Source organism: Camellia sinensis, unplaced genomic scaffold (genome assembly GCF_055761805.1).
Source record: "Camellia sinensis isolate YWXY unplaced genomic scaffold, ASM5576180v1 Unanchor6, whole genome shotgun sequence".
Taxonomy (NCBI): Eukaryota; Viridiplantae; Streptophyta; class Magnoliopsida; order Ericales; family Theaceae; genus Camellia; species Camellia sinensis.
Genome location: NW_028129474.1, coordinates 12,661,169 through 12,674,364, shown reverse-complemented (window position 1 = coordinate 12,674,364; position 13,196 = coordinate 12,661,169). Strand labels below are relative to the sequence as shown.

Below are 13,196 nucleotides of genomic sequence, written 5' to 3'. Positions count from 1 at the left end.
TTTGGGAAGTGGCTATTTTAGTAGGCTATTTTAGTTTTTGGCTATTTTAGTAGGCTAAAATTTTTGTGTTTGGGAAGATGATTGGATTTTTTTGTGGTTGGATGTGATATTTGTGAGAGAAAAAGTGAAATGATTATGGGTTTGATATGATATTTTGTCTTATTAGCTATTTTAGCCTATTTTGTCTTTTTGTAAATTTTAGCCTAAATTGAGCTATTTTTTTTCTTCCCAAACACCCTCATAATCCAACGGATTCGTAATCCAAGAACTATTAGTCATGAGAATACTAATCCAGTCTGTCTAAACAAACATAGCCTTCCAATCAACCAACGGAACTACCGATCAGGCCAAATTTAAAAAAAAAAAAAAAAAAAAAATAAAAAATTGCGCCTTAGTTTTGTGTAGGATTTTGCTAAAAAAACTAGTTCGAAAGCTCTATCCAAATATGGTGTTACAAAATATGGGAGTAGAATCAACATTTGAAAATATTTCCAAGCAGAGCCTTAATATTTCTTAAATCGAAATCGGATCGATCCTTAACAAATCGAACTAAACCGTACGATTCTGTCCAATTCTATCTAGATTATCGATTTGATCGGATTTTTGAACGGCCTATCGTTATCTGGCGTCTTGTTTTGTCTGCAAAGAATTACGGGTGCCTTTGCGGAGCCGCCACCATCAACACCACATCTCGGAGTGCAGCTAGCGATGGCTGATGACGATTTTCTTCCTCCTCCTCCTCCTCCAACAAGGTTGATGAATTTCGTATCCGAGGAACAGGTACAACCCCCCCCCCCCCCCCCCCCCCCCCCAAAAAAAAAAAAAAAAAAAAAAACCCTAGAATGGGAAACGATAACTCGGTAAGTCCATTATTGTAATATATGCATTGCCTTGTTTTTTATTCCTCTTGTTTTTGTTTTTGTGGCAGTTGGCTGATGCCAGGAGGACGCGGGGTGCCCGAGTTGATGATGGTACTGCCCAGAGGGATAGATCTCTCTATGAGGTTCCTCCTTCTCCTCCTCTTATTTTTCTTACTTAAAAAAAATACAAATAAAAAATTCCCAATTCTTTTTCCCCATCTTAATCTGAAAGTAAAATTTGGTTTTCTAGTTCTTGGACCATTTATCTAAAACCTTAAAGGTCGCCAGATTGTCCCTCTCTTCAAAATGCCTCGGTTCGTAACAAAATGTTGACGGACTAGTCGCTTGGTGTCCTTAATATTAGATTAGATGTTGATTAGAGGGAGATATGCTGGTGTAATATCAATGTAGATCCATCAATCATTCAAAACCTCGCATAAAAATTAACGTAGATCTAATAAAATTTCTAGCCTGCAAGTGTGAAACTATTAAAACAATCACTTCTTCTAACTCACACTGACATCATTTCAAAAATAAAAATAAGAAAGAAGAAGACAAACAGATTTTGATTTGTGAGATCTCTTGCTTCATGGCTAAAGCGATGCAAGTCTTAAAATAGTTTTAGCAGAAGAGGGGTGCAAAGATGCTGAACCTGATAGATGAATCGTGAACTTCCTCCAATGTGAAATTCTTATTCAGTGGTTAAAGAGACTTTGAATTAACACTCTAACCAATCTGTATTGGTTACATATATATATATATATATTTATCCGAGTTATTGGATAAATTTGAAAGCTCAAAAAAGCATTACATAGCTTCAAAAACGTGTTCACTAAATTGGGTGTTTACTTTATAATATACTAACAATAAAGACAAATAATAAAGAACTTAATATCATAATATGTATGTTAGTTAAGTGATAAGTATGTTCTTAATAAAACCCAAGGTTTTGGGTTCAAAACTTGCTTATGCTTTGTATAATAATTTTTTATTATTATTTTGGCATATATAAAGTTACCACATGGTATAAGGAAAAGAAAGTCTCACTAAATCAATTTAGGCTTTCATTTAATAATAGTATAGATTATCACATAGCTTCAAAAAAGTGTTCACCAAATTGGGTGTTCGCTTTATAATATATTATTGATTGATGAAGGGACACAGACACAAACACGGGATAGGGACACGTAGACATGACATTTCTCTAAAACTGTGTGTAGATCATGGGTTTGGATAGAGATTCAGAAAGAGAAAGGAAAAGGAAAAGGAAAATGGGAAAAGGTGAGAGCGATGTGAATGAAATATAAGTTTTTTTTTCTTACTTTTTTTCCTCTTCCTCTTCCCCTTCCCCTTTCCAAATCCCTATCCAAAGTCCAAATCATGATCCAAACCCAACCTAAAAGTTAGGACTACATGACATGACAAGGACATGCAAACACGACATTTCTCTAAAACTTAGGACACTGACATGTTAAGGAGACACAATAAAAATATATATCGTATATATTATAAATTCATATAAAGAACCAACAACTTTTTTAGTTAGGAAAAAGTAACCCAAATCACAACTATATGATTAAGATATATAAAAAAAAAAAAATCGAGAACAAAGCATCAACGCCATTTTTTTAATTTAATTGTCATTTAAAATTCCATAGATCTCTTTTTCAATATTAAATTTTTTTCTAATTCCATCATTTGATACATATTATTGCCAAAAAATTGGCTATCCAAAAATTATCCAACAACTACACGAAATATCATGGACATGAGAGATAAGATTTATAGTTTCCTCTCTTTCTCCTTCCCGGATCTTAATATTTTATTATAATTTTTATTTATTTGTATAATTTTAAATCTAATGGCTGTTAGGTGGTAGCTTATTCTTCTAATTTCTTTTCTTTTTGAATATTTGTTTAATTTAATCTATTTATTTTTATTATAAAAAAGTGTCATGAATGTTCGGAGTGTGTTTGTAAAGTGTCTCTCAACGTGTCTAGAATGTGTCCTTAGCTACATGTCCATAATTCTAAAATAATTTTGGACACTTTTTTCATGTGTTCAGCACGTGTCCTAAACATGACCGTATCTTAGAAGTGCTCATATCCCAAATGTGTCCAAAATTCCGACACGTCTGACATAGATACATAGGTCTGGAAGAAGTGTACGTGCTTTCTGGGTCTTTCAATGCCCCATTTTATTTTTAAATTTTTCGAATGGTTTGTGTCCTGTTAAAGGAGGACATAACTCCACAGCTTGAACGAACTTTAGGTATTGGCAACAAATTGAAAGAATGGTTACTTAAACATTCTCCACCCCTGTATAAAAAAAAAGAAAAGAAAAGAAAAGAAGAAAATGCACTTAACCCAAAGGGAAAAAACTGTGAAAGAAACTATATATTGGCACCATTTTGCGTAATCATTGCTTTGCTAGATATTTTACATGTAATCAAAGGTTGATATGGAGATTTTTATGTTTTCCATTGCCAACATTGATTGAATTCATGAGGGATAGTAGGGACAGTGTCTTGGTTGAAACTGGAAATTATTGTCATGGCCAAAAATTAGAGTCCCATTTGCTTATTGTGAGTGAACACTATTTTATATTCTTCATCATAATGTGAATCTAAATATGCGATGGATTCTTGTTTAGGTTGCATAGAAAAGTCTAATATATTAAAACTGCTGCATATCTGTATGATTCTCTCAATAATGTTCATTAACTTAATGTTGTCACCTTTGGATTGTAACATATGCATTGATGTATTATTTTTTTAAGAATAAATTGTTCAGGTTTAAATTTCCTTGCTTTCCATGTATTTTTTCTTTTGCATTTTGCTGATTTTGTTGTTGCTGGGAAGAGCTTAAATGAATTGACGTTAAAGTACTGGACTTGGCTTGGCTAAGTCTTTATTTCTTATTGATTAGGTGATGTAGGATAGTTTGTTGGATTTTTAAACTGAGGCTATTTAAGGGTCCAAATAGTGAATAATTTAGGATTTTGATGATTAAATTGAAGACTAATAGGTAGGAGAAGGATTTATGGTTATTTTTGGGGGTGATTGCACACGGTTTTTGGTTTGAAAAGTGCAATTTTTGAGGGCTGTGAACAGTAACCCGAGAATAGTAACTTGGGTATGTGTGCAAAGAAAAGGAGAAAAAGAAGAGAGAGAAGGGTTAGGCCAATCACACACAAACACAATTTCAAATTCTCATAATATTGATTGTTTTATTGAATCATTGAGATTATACATATGGGTTAAAGACTCCTTTTTCTATAATGACTATGATTCAAATTTAGAAACTAAGAATATTTCGTAAATACCAATATTCTAGACCAACTAGGACCCAAATAAAACTTTAATAACATTACTTGACCCACAAGATAGATTTTGGACTATGACTATTAATGTCTAGCGAATATTGAAATTAGCATAATACCCTTAATACTAAAACTTACTACAAATTTTTCCAAAACTTCAATTCACGATGGCCTAATATGCGCCATGTGGATTTCTAGATTTACTCTTTTTCTTCATTCCATGCTCACCATCATTGGGTTAATAATTTTTGAAAAACAATCAATCTCTTGGAATTTTGACTTCTATCATTTATGGTAGCAAACATTCCCAATGTATTTTCCTAGAGATATTCTTTTCTTAAATGCAGATCTTAAAGGAGAACAAGGACAAGAGAGATGTAGAATTCAATGAGCGGTTCAAGCATAGTAAGTGCTGAAGTCTATTTCTAGCTAAGATCTTTTTCTTCCAAGTTGATTTGGGCTGCAGTTGTTGAAGTAGGTACTAATAACCACGTCAGTTCTTAAACTTTAATATGACATCACACTGAAATATTAAAAAGAGGTTATTGGTAAGGACTTTTGCACAATTTAATCATTTGGGTTTTTTATTTTTTTTAATTTTTATTTTATTTATTTCTTTTTATGGTATGTGATTTTGATAATCTTAAGATTCACATGTTCTCCCTTCTGTTCACATGTTTTCCAGTGTTTAGATGATATTGTTTGTTAAAGTGTATATGATAAATAGGTCATGCACCTAGACAACTCATTGTAAGGTTTGTAGATGAGTGGCGTGTCTTTCTTATAATGAGTCAAAGAGTGTGGTTTTGCATTGGTTGCTGTGTTTCAGTGAGCACTAAAGAAGAACTAAGGTTTTAATGATTTCTTTGATTGCAGGACCACCCAAAGCTTTGGATGAAGACGAGACTGAGTTTCTCGATAAACTAGAGATGGTAAGACTATGATTCCATGCTATAAGATTTGCCTGGCTATGCCAGCACTGAGAAACTAAGGTTGAAAAATCTGTATTGGTGAAACTTTTTTTTCCTTTCAATTTTATTTGAAAAGTTTTATGGATGCACGTAGTTTCATCTGCCAACTTGGAGTCCCTGATACAAGATGGCAGACATGACAAGTCCCTGCTAGACATCACAGTAGAGCTATTTCTGTGCATGTTTTGAAAAAAACATATATAATTGTCTCTGTTATTTAAACTAGACATGGTGAGATTATGTTTCTAAGCTATATATTGCCTGGCCATGTGTAACGGGCCGACTTCTTTAGAGGCGTAGTGGAACAATTTTTCGCCAGTGTGGCGCTCAAACTCCACCAAGTTTAAGCGCGCCATTGCTCATTGACAAATTGAGTGTTAATGATCTCATCCATTTGGACATTAGGGCTCAATGCTTTGTCAAGCAGAACAATTCCACAAAGAAGCTCCGTCTTTACTCGGATGCCACAAGTAGGCCTGACACCTCAAGTGCACCAAGCACGGCACAAGTCGCTTCATAGCGCCAAGCTTATCTCACGCAAGGTGCTCGCCCAACTTAGGATCATGTCATCAAGGCACCTAGCCACACAACAATGTGCTAGCGAAAGCCCTTGACTTAGCTAACAAGCCCACATAGCATGTTAGGTCTTTGATAGCATCTTGAAGTGTCATAGGGTCAAGCATGCCTTAATCGATGCATATCAGATAGTCACATGGTCATGCATAACTCACAAGATGGGTCAAGAAATTGCCCACGACATAGGCCTCGTACCAACACATGTGCTAGATTCCGCCTAAGGCCATTGCACACGTTAGCGTTGCATCAACGAGCCGCTCGAGTAAGGCAATGTCTCAATCCATAGATCGCTTGTAGCATAATGTCATCCCTTAATGGATTTTGTCAATGCATAGTTTGATGCTTTCATTCGATAGCCCACATGTGTGGTGTTGCCTTCCAACCTTTTAGCTTAAGTCACGGGATCCCCATGTGCAAGGTTGAACCCAAACCATGCACTTGAGTTAGCACACGAGGCCTTTAGTGGTGCCTCGATAGCCCATTCGGTCTAGAACGACCCCCAAGATGCCATAGTGCGTGGCATAATGGAAAGCACATCCCAAACCTTGCGCCCGAGAGGCACACGCAGTGCTTACATTTTTGCACCGTCCACAGGGCTCCCAAATCTACGTGGAGACCATAGACACCCCTTTGGATGCCTAAAGTCCGCCCTTGAGTTGCCCCAAGATTGCTCACTTCAAGCCCAGTTTGGGAGGGGAGGCAGATAGGAAGCACACCTCACCCCCTTATATATCCTTTTAAAGCCTTTTGTCAACTAGCAAGAGGAAACATGCCCTATACTTGAGGAGTCATAATGAATTTTCAAAAATTTCATAAATTGAGAAAAATCACGAAACTTGGTCGGGAAAATACTTCCCCCAAGACCTCTTTCCAATTAAAATTTCAGCCCAAAACTCCTTCATTTTGACCCTCAAACGACGCACCAAAAATCTGCAAGGTTGGCTGGTGCTGCTGGGCCGCGACCTGGGCTGCGAGTGGCATGGCATGGCATGGCAGGCGGCCTGCGTGTGGCCTCGGTTGCTTGGGCACGCTGCTAGCTGCTTGGTGGCATTTATGCCATGGGCTGCTTGTGGCCACGTTGAGGCACCGAACCACCGACTTGGAATCTCGATGCCCATCACCTTGGCACTTCCAAGGGCCACTCTTGAGCACTCAGATGGTCACACAACCACATGCGAAATGTCACGGAGTTGACCTTGCAAGGCAACCTATGACACCATGCCAGCATTGAGAAAACTAAGGTCATAGGTCTCTATTGGTGAACCCTTTATCAATGTTACTTGAATAGTTATCTGGACATAGCTGATGCCATGTCCCAAAATGGCAGAAGATGGAAGACATGACAGATCTCAAAATTCTGGACATTACAACACAGTTATGTCTCTGCATGTTTAGGGAAAAAAACATTGATGTTTGGGCACTGATGATCAAAATGTTTATTATACTTGGGCAACCTGGAGAATCAACATATTGCCAGTCATAAAGATAAATTGATTGAGAAAGTAGTTACTTTATTATGTATCTTGGAGTAAATTTTGTATTTTATTTATTTATTTAAATTAAAAAATGAGATATCATGTGTAGGTATGTAAATATCACTTTCTTATGATGATAAAGTTGGCCATATGATATGGCTATGTTTCACGGTGAATGTTTTGACACATCAATTGAGAGACAAAAGATTGACCTGTATCATGTTACAGTTCAGATTAATGATTAATAAGAACCATGCCAGGCGGTGGCACATGACTTGTGGTGTTGGGGTTCATTGAAAAGTTATTTTTACAGGATTGTTTAAGTTCTTTAACATTATTACGAAGGTAGGACGTGTATTTTGATCATATATAATTTCTATTGCCACAGACTGTGCTTGACTATTCTTACCTACATAAAACTGTGAATGTTATTTAAAATGGCACAAGATAAATTGTCAGATTCGACTAGAGAATATGCATACTGTGAGATATGTGTGATAAATGACCTTCTTTATAGGGGCTATAGAATGATCTACTGGTTTTAAAACTGAAAAGAATTTGGGTCTTATTTTTTTAAGGTCTCAAGTGTTCATTTCCTTCTAACATTTGTGGGTTTTAATAAATTTCTTGCTTAGACTGTTCTAAAGAGGATATTTGCAAATCTTAGAAATTGGAGTAGTCTTTGAAGTTCAAGAAAAAAAGAAAAGAAAAGGGATTATTGTATTCTTACACATGCTAGTTGAGTTCTGTTAGGGTTTCAAAATTTGAATCAATGTGGCATTTTCATTCTCTAGAGGCATTGGAGCCTTTTTTTCTCTATTTTTCTTTTTTCTCTGAAGTTTTGTTTGTTCATTTAGTCAAGGAGAGAATATGAACAACAAATGGCAGATGAAGAAGCTCAGCAACTGCAGATTTTCCAAGTACGTTTATTATCATTAGCTCACTTTCTTTTTCCTTTTGATGAACTCATATCAGGATTATTTGTGATGTAGTTTGGTTATGTTCTCTCATATAACAAGAGAGTAATAAGTTGAAATTCATGTTGCCGTCTTGAGATTATCTTATGAACATAGAATCAAAGGTTGGCAGTGTAAGCATTTGCTTTATCAGAGATTTGTGAGATTGACATGTTTGCATAATTAGGATAAAAATAATATAAATAGTGCGAGGAGGTAATCATATGATCCTGCCTATTAACTGAAATAGCCAAAGCGCCTTATGTATCTTGTTAATAACTTATGTATCATGGAGTCTTTGTTTTCCACTCATTGCTTACTATTCCTTTTCAATAACTTTTTTCAATCCAGAATTAGCATGGAAAACATTTTAAATTTGATTTTCAAGCTTGGCCATCATAAACTGGGAATTAACTTATTGAAGCGGAGCTTGTATTTTTTAATTCAAGTTGGTGCAAACTTCAGTGGCCCTGTTTGGGAATAGACTATTTTAGTTGGCTATTTAGCTTTTTGGCTTTTTTAGCTTGGCTAAAAAAGTTGTGTTTGGGATGATTTTTTTTTTTGGATAGTTGATTTGATGGTTGTGAGAGAAAACGTGAAATGATTATGGGTTGGATGCGACATTTTGTTTTATTGTTTACTTTATCGCATTTTGTCTTTATTGGCTATTTCAGCCAAATTGCCTCTAGCCAGACAAGAGCAATGAAGCAGAGTCTGACTGGAAATCTTTGGTAAAATGGAAAAATTGCTAAAAGCACCATGACATTCAATCATGAGGTTCCTACATATTGCAAGAATTGTTAATTTTTCTTTGTTTGGGAATTTTCTTTCATTACCCTATTGTTTGCACCTCAAAAAAGAGCGAACACGTAGGTGGTGATGTGTGATGATTGTGGGCATGACAGGACTTGTGAACCTAGTCCAAGTTGTTGGTTTCTGACTCCTAACTCAGGAATTTAGACTGTGTGTGACCAAGAGGATGAGCCACTGGTACGGATCTTGCCTCAATAAAGAGGACTTTACTAATTTTGCTAGGTGTAGAAAAATAAACAAATATTCAATGGATGAGTGCAAAATGAAAAGAGATTGAACTTGCATTGATTGGTAATGAAGTACAACTGGAGTAAAGTGAAATACTTAAGGAAAAGATTCTTAATTGCACGAATTAAGCAATCTAAGTAGAACAACTTGTTGGAAATTGTTGAAAATAAGTTGAAATTATGCAAGAGCTGGCCTTGAGTTGTTTGGTGGTAGACCCCTTCAAATGCTGGCCACAAAGCCCTTTTATAGTGGAAAACAGCTAGAAACTGCCTTCTGTTTCTGCTCCAACTGCCAGAATGTGCCTGCTTCAGATTGTGCCAAGTGTCCATATTTCTTTGTTTGGAGCCCAAGTTTTGCAACCACTTTCCCACTAACAGCTATATATGCAGGCTTACTTATTAGGTGGCTACTACGTGGCCCACTAAATCCCTATTTATACTCCACATGTGCATTGACTTAGCAAATAATCGGGATCGTGGCATAACTCCCAGCACTTTGTTAGGATGTGGGCCTCAACCTCTTCCTATTTTCTAGGAATGAGACCAACTAATATTTTACCCATTAAATAAAATAAAATGAATGGAATTAATCCTTGCCACCTCAGCATTTTGACCTGTCATTCCTGCACCGCTACTGTCATGCCATGTTTCTGGCACGCCATCCTCCTTTGCCACATGGAATTTCACCAAAATGGGTACAAACACCTATGTTGAGACAAATCGTGTTTGGGTTTTCAAGAAACAATAATTCTGCACGTTATATGACTCTACAACTACATGATGTATATAGCAGCCAACCATGGAATTGCTAAAGCTTCATGTTGAATTTTGTGCTATTAGGTATATGAAATTGTGTACTTGTGTTGAATATAGGTCATAATCTATTCTATTACTTGTTCAATTGCTCAACTCAGTCTATTATTGTGGTTTCTTCTCAGGCAGCAGTAGCATCACAGTCTACTATTGTACATGAGCTTAAGGAAGCACCCCCTGTTCCTAAGGTCCAGGTTAGTTGCCTTGGCTGTCAATTTGTACTGTTTATGTTTTTTTTTTCTTGGTAAGATGCATCTGCTATTTACAAGTATTCTTTTACCTGTGTGCACTCATTATTAACATATAAGGAATGACACAGTAACAGGTGGTGGTACGATGATTTGATTAGAGCATCTTGGATCTTCCTTGTTTAAGATTATTTCATTGGAGTCCACGACTAAATTGGTGTTGGAACTTGGAAGTCAATGGTTCATCTGTTCTTGACTCCTAGACAACCAGTTTTTTCCATCATAATATAATCAATCACATCATACGATTGGCAAGAATAATGTGTAGTGATGCAACTGTCGCATGACTTTTTATTTTTTATTTTTAACGCTTGTGACAAATTAAACCCTATTGTGAATGAAATCTAGAGATTCAATTGAGCCCCAATCAACGCCAATTCAGACCTTCCCGACATAAATCTTCACTCCTCCACCATTTGAACCTCAACCCACCTGCCACCCTTCCCCACGTTCCACCATCGTCAAAGCCACAGAACCTCTCCGCCCTCCCACTTCCACCTTGGTACATGTTACAGGGTCAATTTTCGAGTTAAATTTTCAGCTTGTAATGGCACTAAGTTACTGTACTTTGTCTCAGCCAAACATGCACGAATTACTCACAATGAGGTTTGTAAACAAACAAGCATACAAAAACACATTACAGGAACCGTTCTCAACCTTTATTACCACCAGATAATATAAGGATACAAGAGCATTCGTATAGATAAAACTCTCTGCCTGAAACTCTCAATGCCTTAGCATTTTAAAGGCATTTACAAATCAATTATGAGCAGTTGACACTCCCAACTGCTAGGGTAAATTCAAACCAACAAAGGCTGCTGCAGAAAGTAATTGCTGGTAACTGCCAGGACTGTCTTGGACCAGATCCTAAATTTCAACCTTGTTTGTCATGGCTCCTTGCAAGCATAACTGCCGATAACCGTCATGGCTGTCAGCCTTGCATCATGCCAACATAACTGCCATGAACTACCATCCATGTCAGCCTTTGAACCCTCCTGAGTTTGACCCACGAATTTGTGAGTCTTGGTTTGCCACTAAGTGTCAAGCCCACTGATCTGTCTGACCCAACAAGTTCATGCTGCCAGCAGCATTCGGGTCTAGCCTTGCATTTGCCCACATGAAGCATCACTTGTCTTTTAGTCTTGTGGTGTTGCCACTGCCACATTGTTACCTTGACTTGGGCATGTGTTCCTCATGCCTGACTTGGACGGTTGACATAGGTGCAAGGTGCCACCGCATGCCAACCTAAGTGTCCAAGTCTTATGGTGCTAGCAGTACACCTAAGTCCACCCCCAGCAAACCCAGTTCCACCCTTTCCCCTCCACAATGCCTCCACTGCTAGACACACACCTGGGTCCACCCTTGCATTTGAAATCGAAGTAATCAATAAAAATAAACAAAAATTCCAGATTTCCATGATTGTCAATTTGTAGAAAGGGAGGCGGGGGATATACAGAATCTGGGTCGTCGTTGGTGGATTTTCATGATCTATTTTCTTCATGTTCAATTTCGTGGACAGTAGAAGGAAGTGGAAATGAGAAGGGAAATGGGAGGAAGCAGTGGAAGGGGAAAAGAGATAAGAGGCGATGTTGTGAAAGAAAGAGGGATGGTGCGGGGAAAGGGAAGTGGGGTGGTGGTGGGAAGGGTTCGAGGAAGGGAAAAGGAAAAACAATGTGGGAAAAACGAAGTACAGTGGAAAAGGTAAGGTGAAGGGAGAGAGAATGACAAATCAAGTGTAACGATGTCTAGGATAAGGTTTAAGAAGTGTTATAAGAGTAGTTGTAATTAGGTGTGGGTAAGATAAAGTTAGATTAATATAAAATTGAATGAGCGAATGAGATATTGCCACATCTTGCAATTTTTTTTTTTCTCCATTTGCTTTTTTAAATGGAAATTGATGGATAGTCTAAATTGAGATGTTGAAACAGAAGGATTTATATTGAAGAAATTCAAAATGCAGGGTTTAATTTGTTACGATCGTTAAAACTTTCTTTTGTTTTGGTTTCTTTTTTGTGTGTAGTAATTTCCCTTTATTTTTTTTTGGTATGACTGGAATGTGCAGATATTTACACTCAATGAAAGAGAAGGAACTTATTAGTTTCTTGATGTGGTTTTTGTAGACTTGATTTAATCAAAGTGGGGTTATTAGACATGCACTTGGACATAAGAGTTTTGAGGATTGCCATGGTGTCTGTGCAGTATTGTATGGGATATTTGGTTTTATTTATTTATTTATGCTTGGGAGAGGGAGCTTGGGGCTATCTTTTCTTGGTAGAATAATGCTATTCAAATAAAAAAGCTATGCAAAATTGTATAAAATGATGCAGTTGAACGGGGTCATTCATGTAAAACAAAACAAAGATAAAGTTGGCTTTTAATTTTGAAAATGATGAATTTTCTGCAGAACTATTTCATAAGGGTGAACATTTCTTTCTTAGAAATGTTGGTGTAGCATTAGGTTCTCAAAGTTCCATTTGCAGGAGCAAAAATTAATTGGGAGGAAGAATCCGCCAGCTCGTCCATCGAGTATGATTATAAAAGTCAAGCCACAAGCAAAGAAGGCCAAGACGGATATGGCAAAGCTGGAAGAATCTTTGGATGTGGTAAAACCACCTCATGTTGATCCAGAAAAACCTTTGAACTTGGTAAAAATACCTAATGATGGTTGTGGTCAGTCTCATGTTATAGGTAATAATGCTTTAGTTTCATACAGCGTTGAAAGTGATGATGATGACTAGGCTTCTCAGCTGTATTTTGGAAGTAACTCATTGTTATATACCCAGGAGTACGCAAAACGTTTTTGTAAGTAACTAATCGTGATGATTACATTGCATTTTTGCTTATCTTGTCTGATTCCACACAGTTTGTTTTGGCTCTTCTTATTCAAAGTATTCATTCAGCAACTGATATAAGCTTTTGATTAGTACCCAATGCAT

At 36.8% G+C, this 13,196-nt stretch overlaps 1 protein-coding gene across 5 annotated transcripts; it reads left to right on the top strand.

Moving 5' to 3' along the window:
- Positions 1-386: 386 nt before the first annotated feature.
- Positions 387-13,103, top strand: LOC114256986 (NEFA-interacting nuclear protein). 5 transcript variants are annotated; one of them, XM_082912818.1, is made up of 7 exons: positions 387-780; positions 929-1,003; positions 4,529-4,586; positions 5,058-5,113; positions 8,061-8,123; positions 10,138-10,206; positions 12,741-13,103. In XM_082912818.1, the coding sequence occupies exons 1-7, from the start codon at positions 709-711 to the stop codon at positions 12,996-12,998; spliced, it is 651 nt and encodes a 216-aa protein (XP_082768944.1). In that variant the 5' UTR covers positions 387-708; the 3' UTR covers positions 12,999-13,103. The 5 variants fall into 5 exon arrangements, with proteins under 5 accessions (XP_082768944.1, XP_082768946.1, XP_082768948.1 ...); XM_082912820.1 differs by having other exon boundaries at positions 12,665-13,103; XM_082912822.1 differs by having other exon boundaries at positions 12,381-13,103.
- The last annotated feature ends 93 nt before the right edge of the window (positions 13,104-13,196 follow it).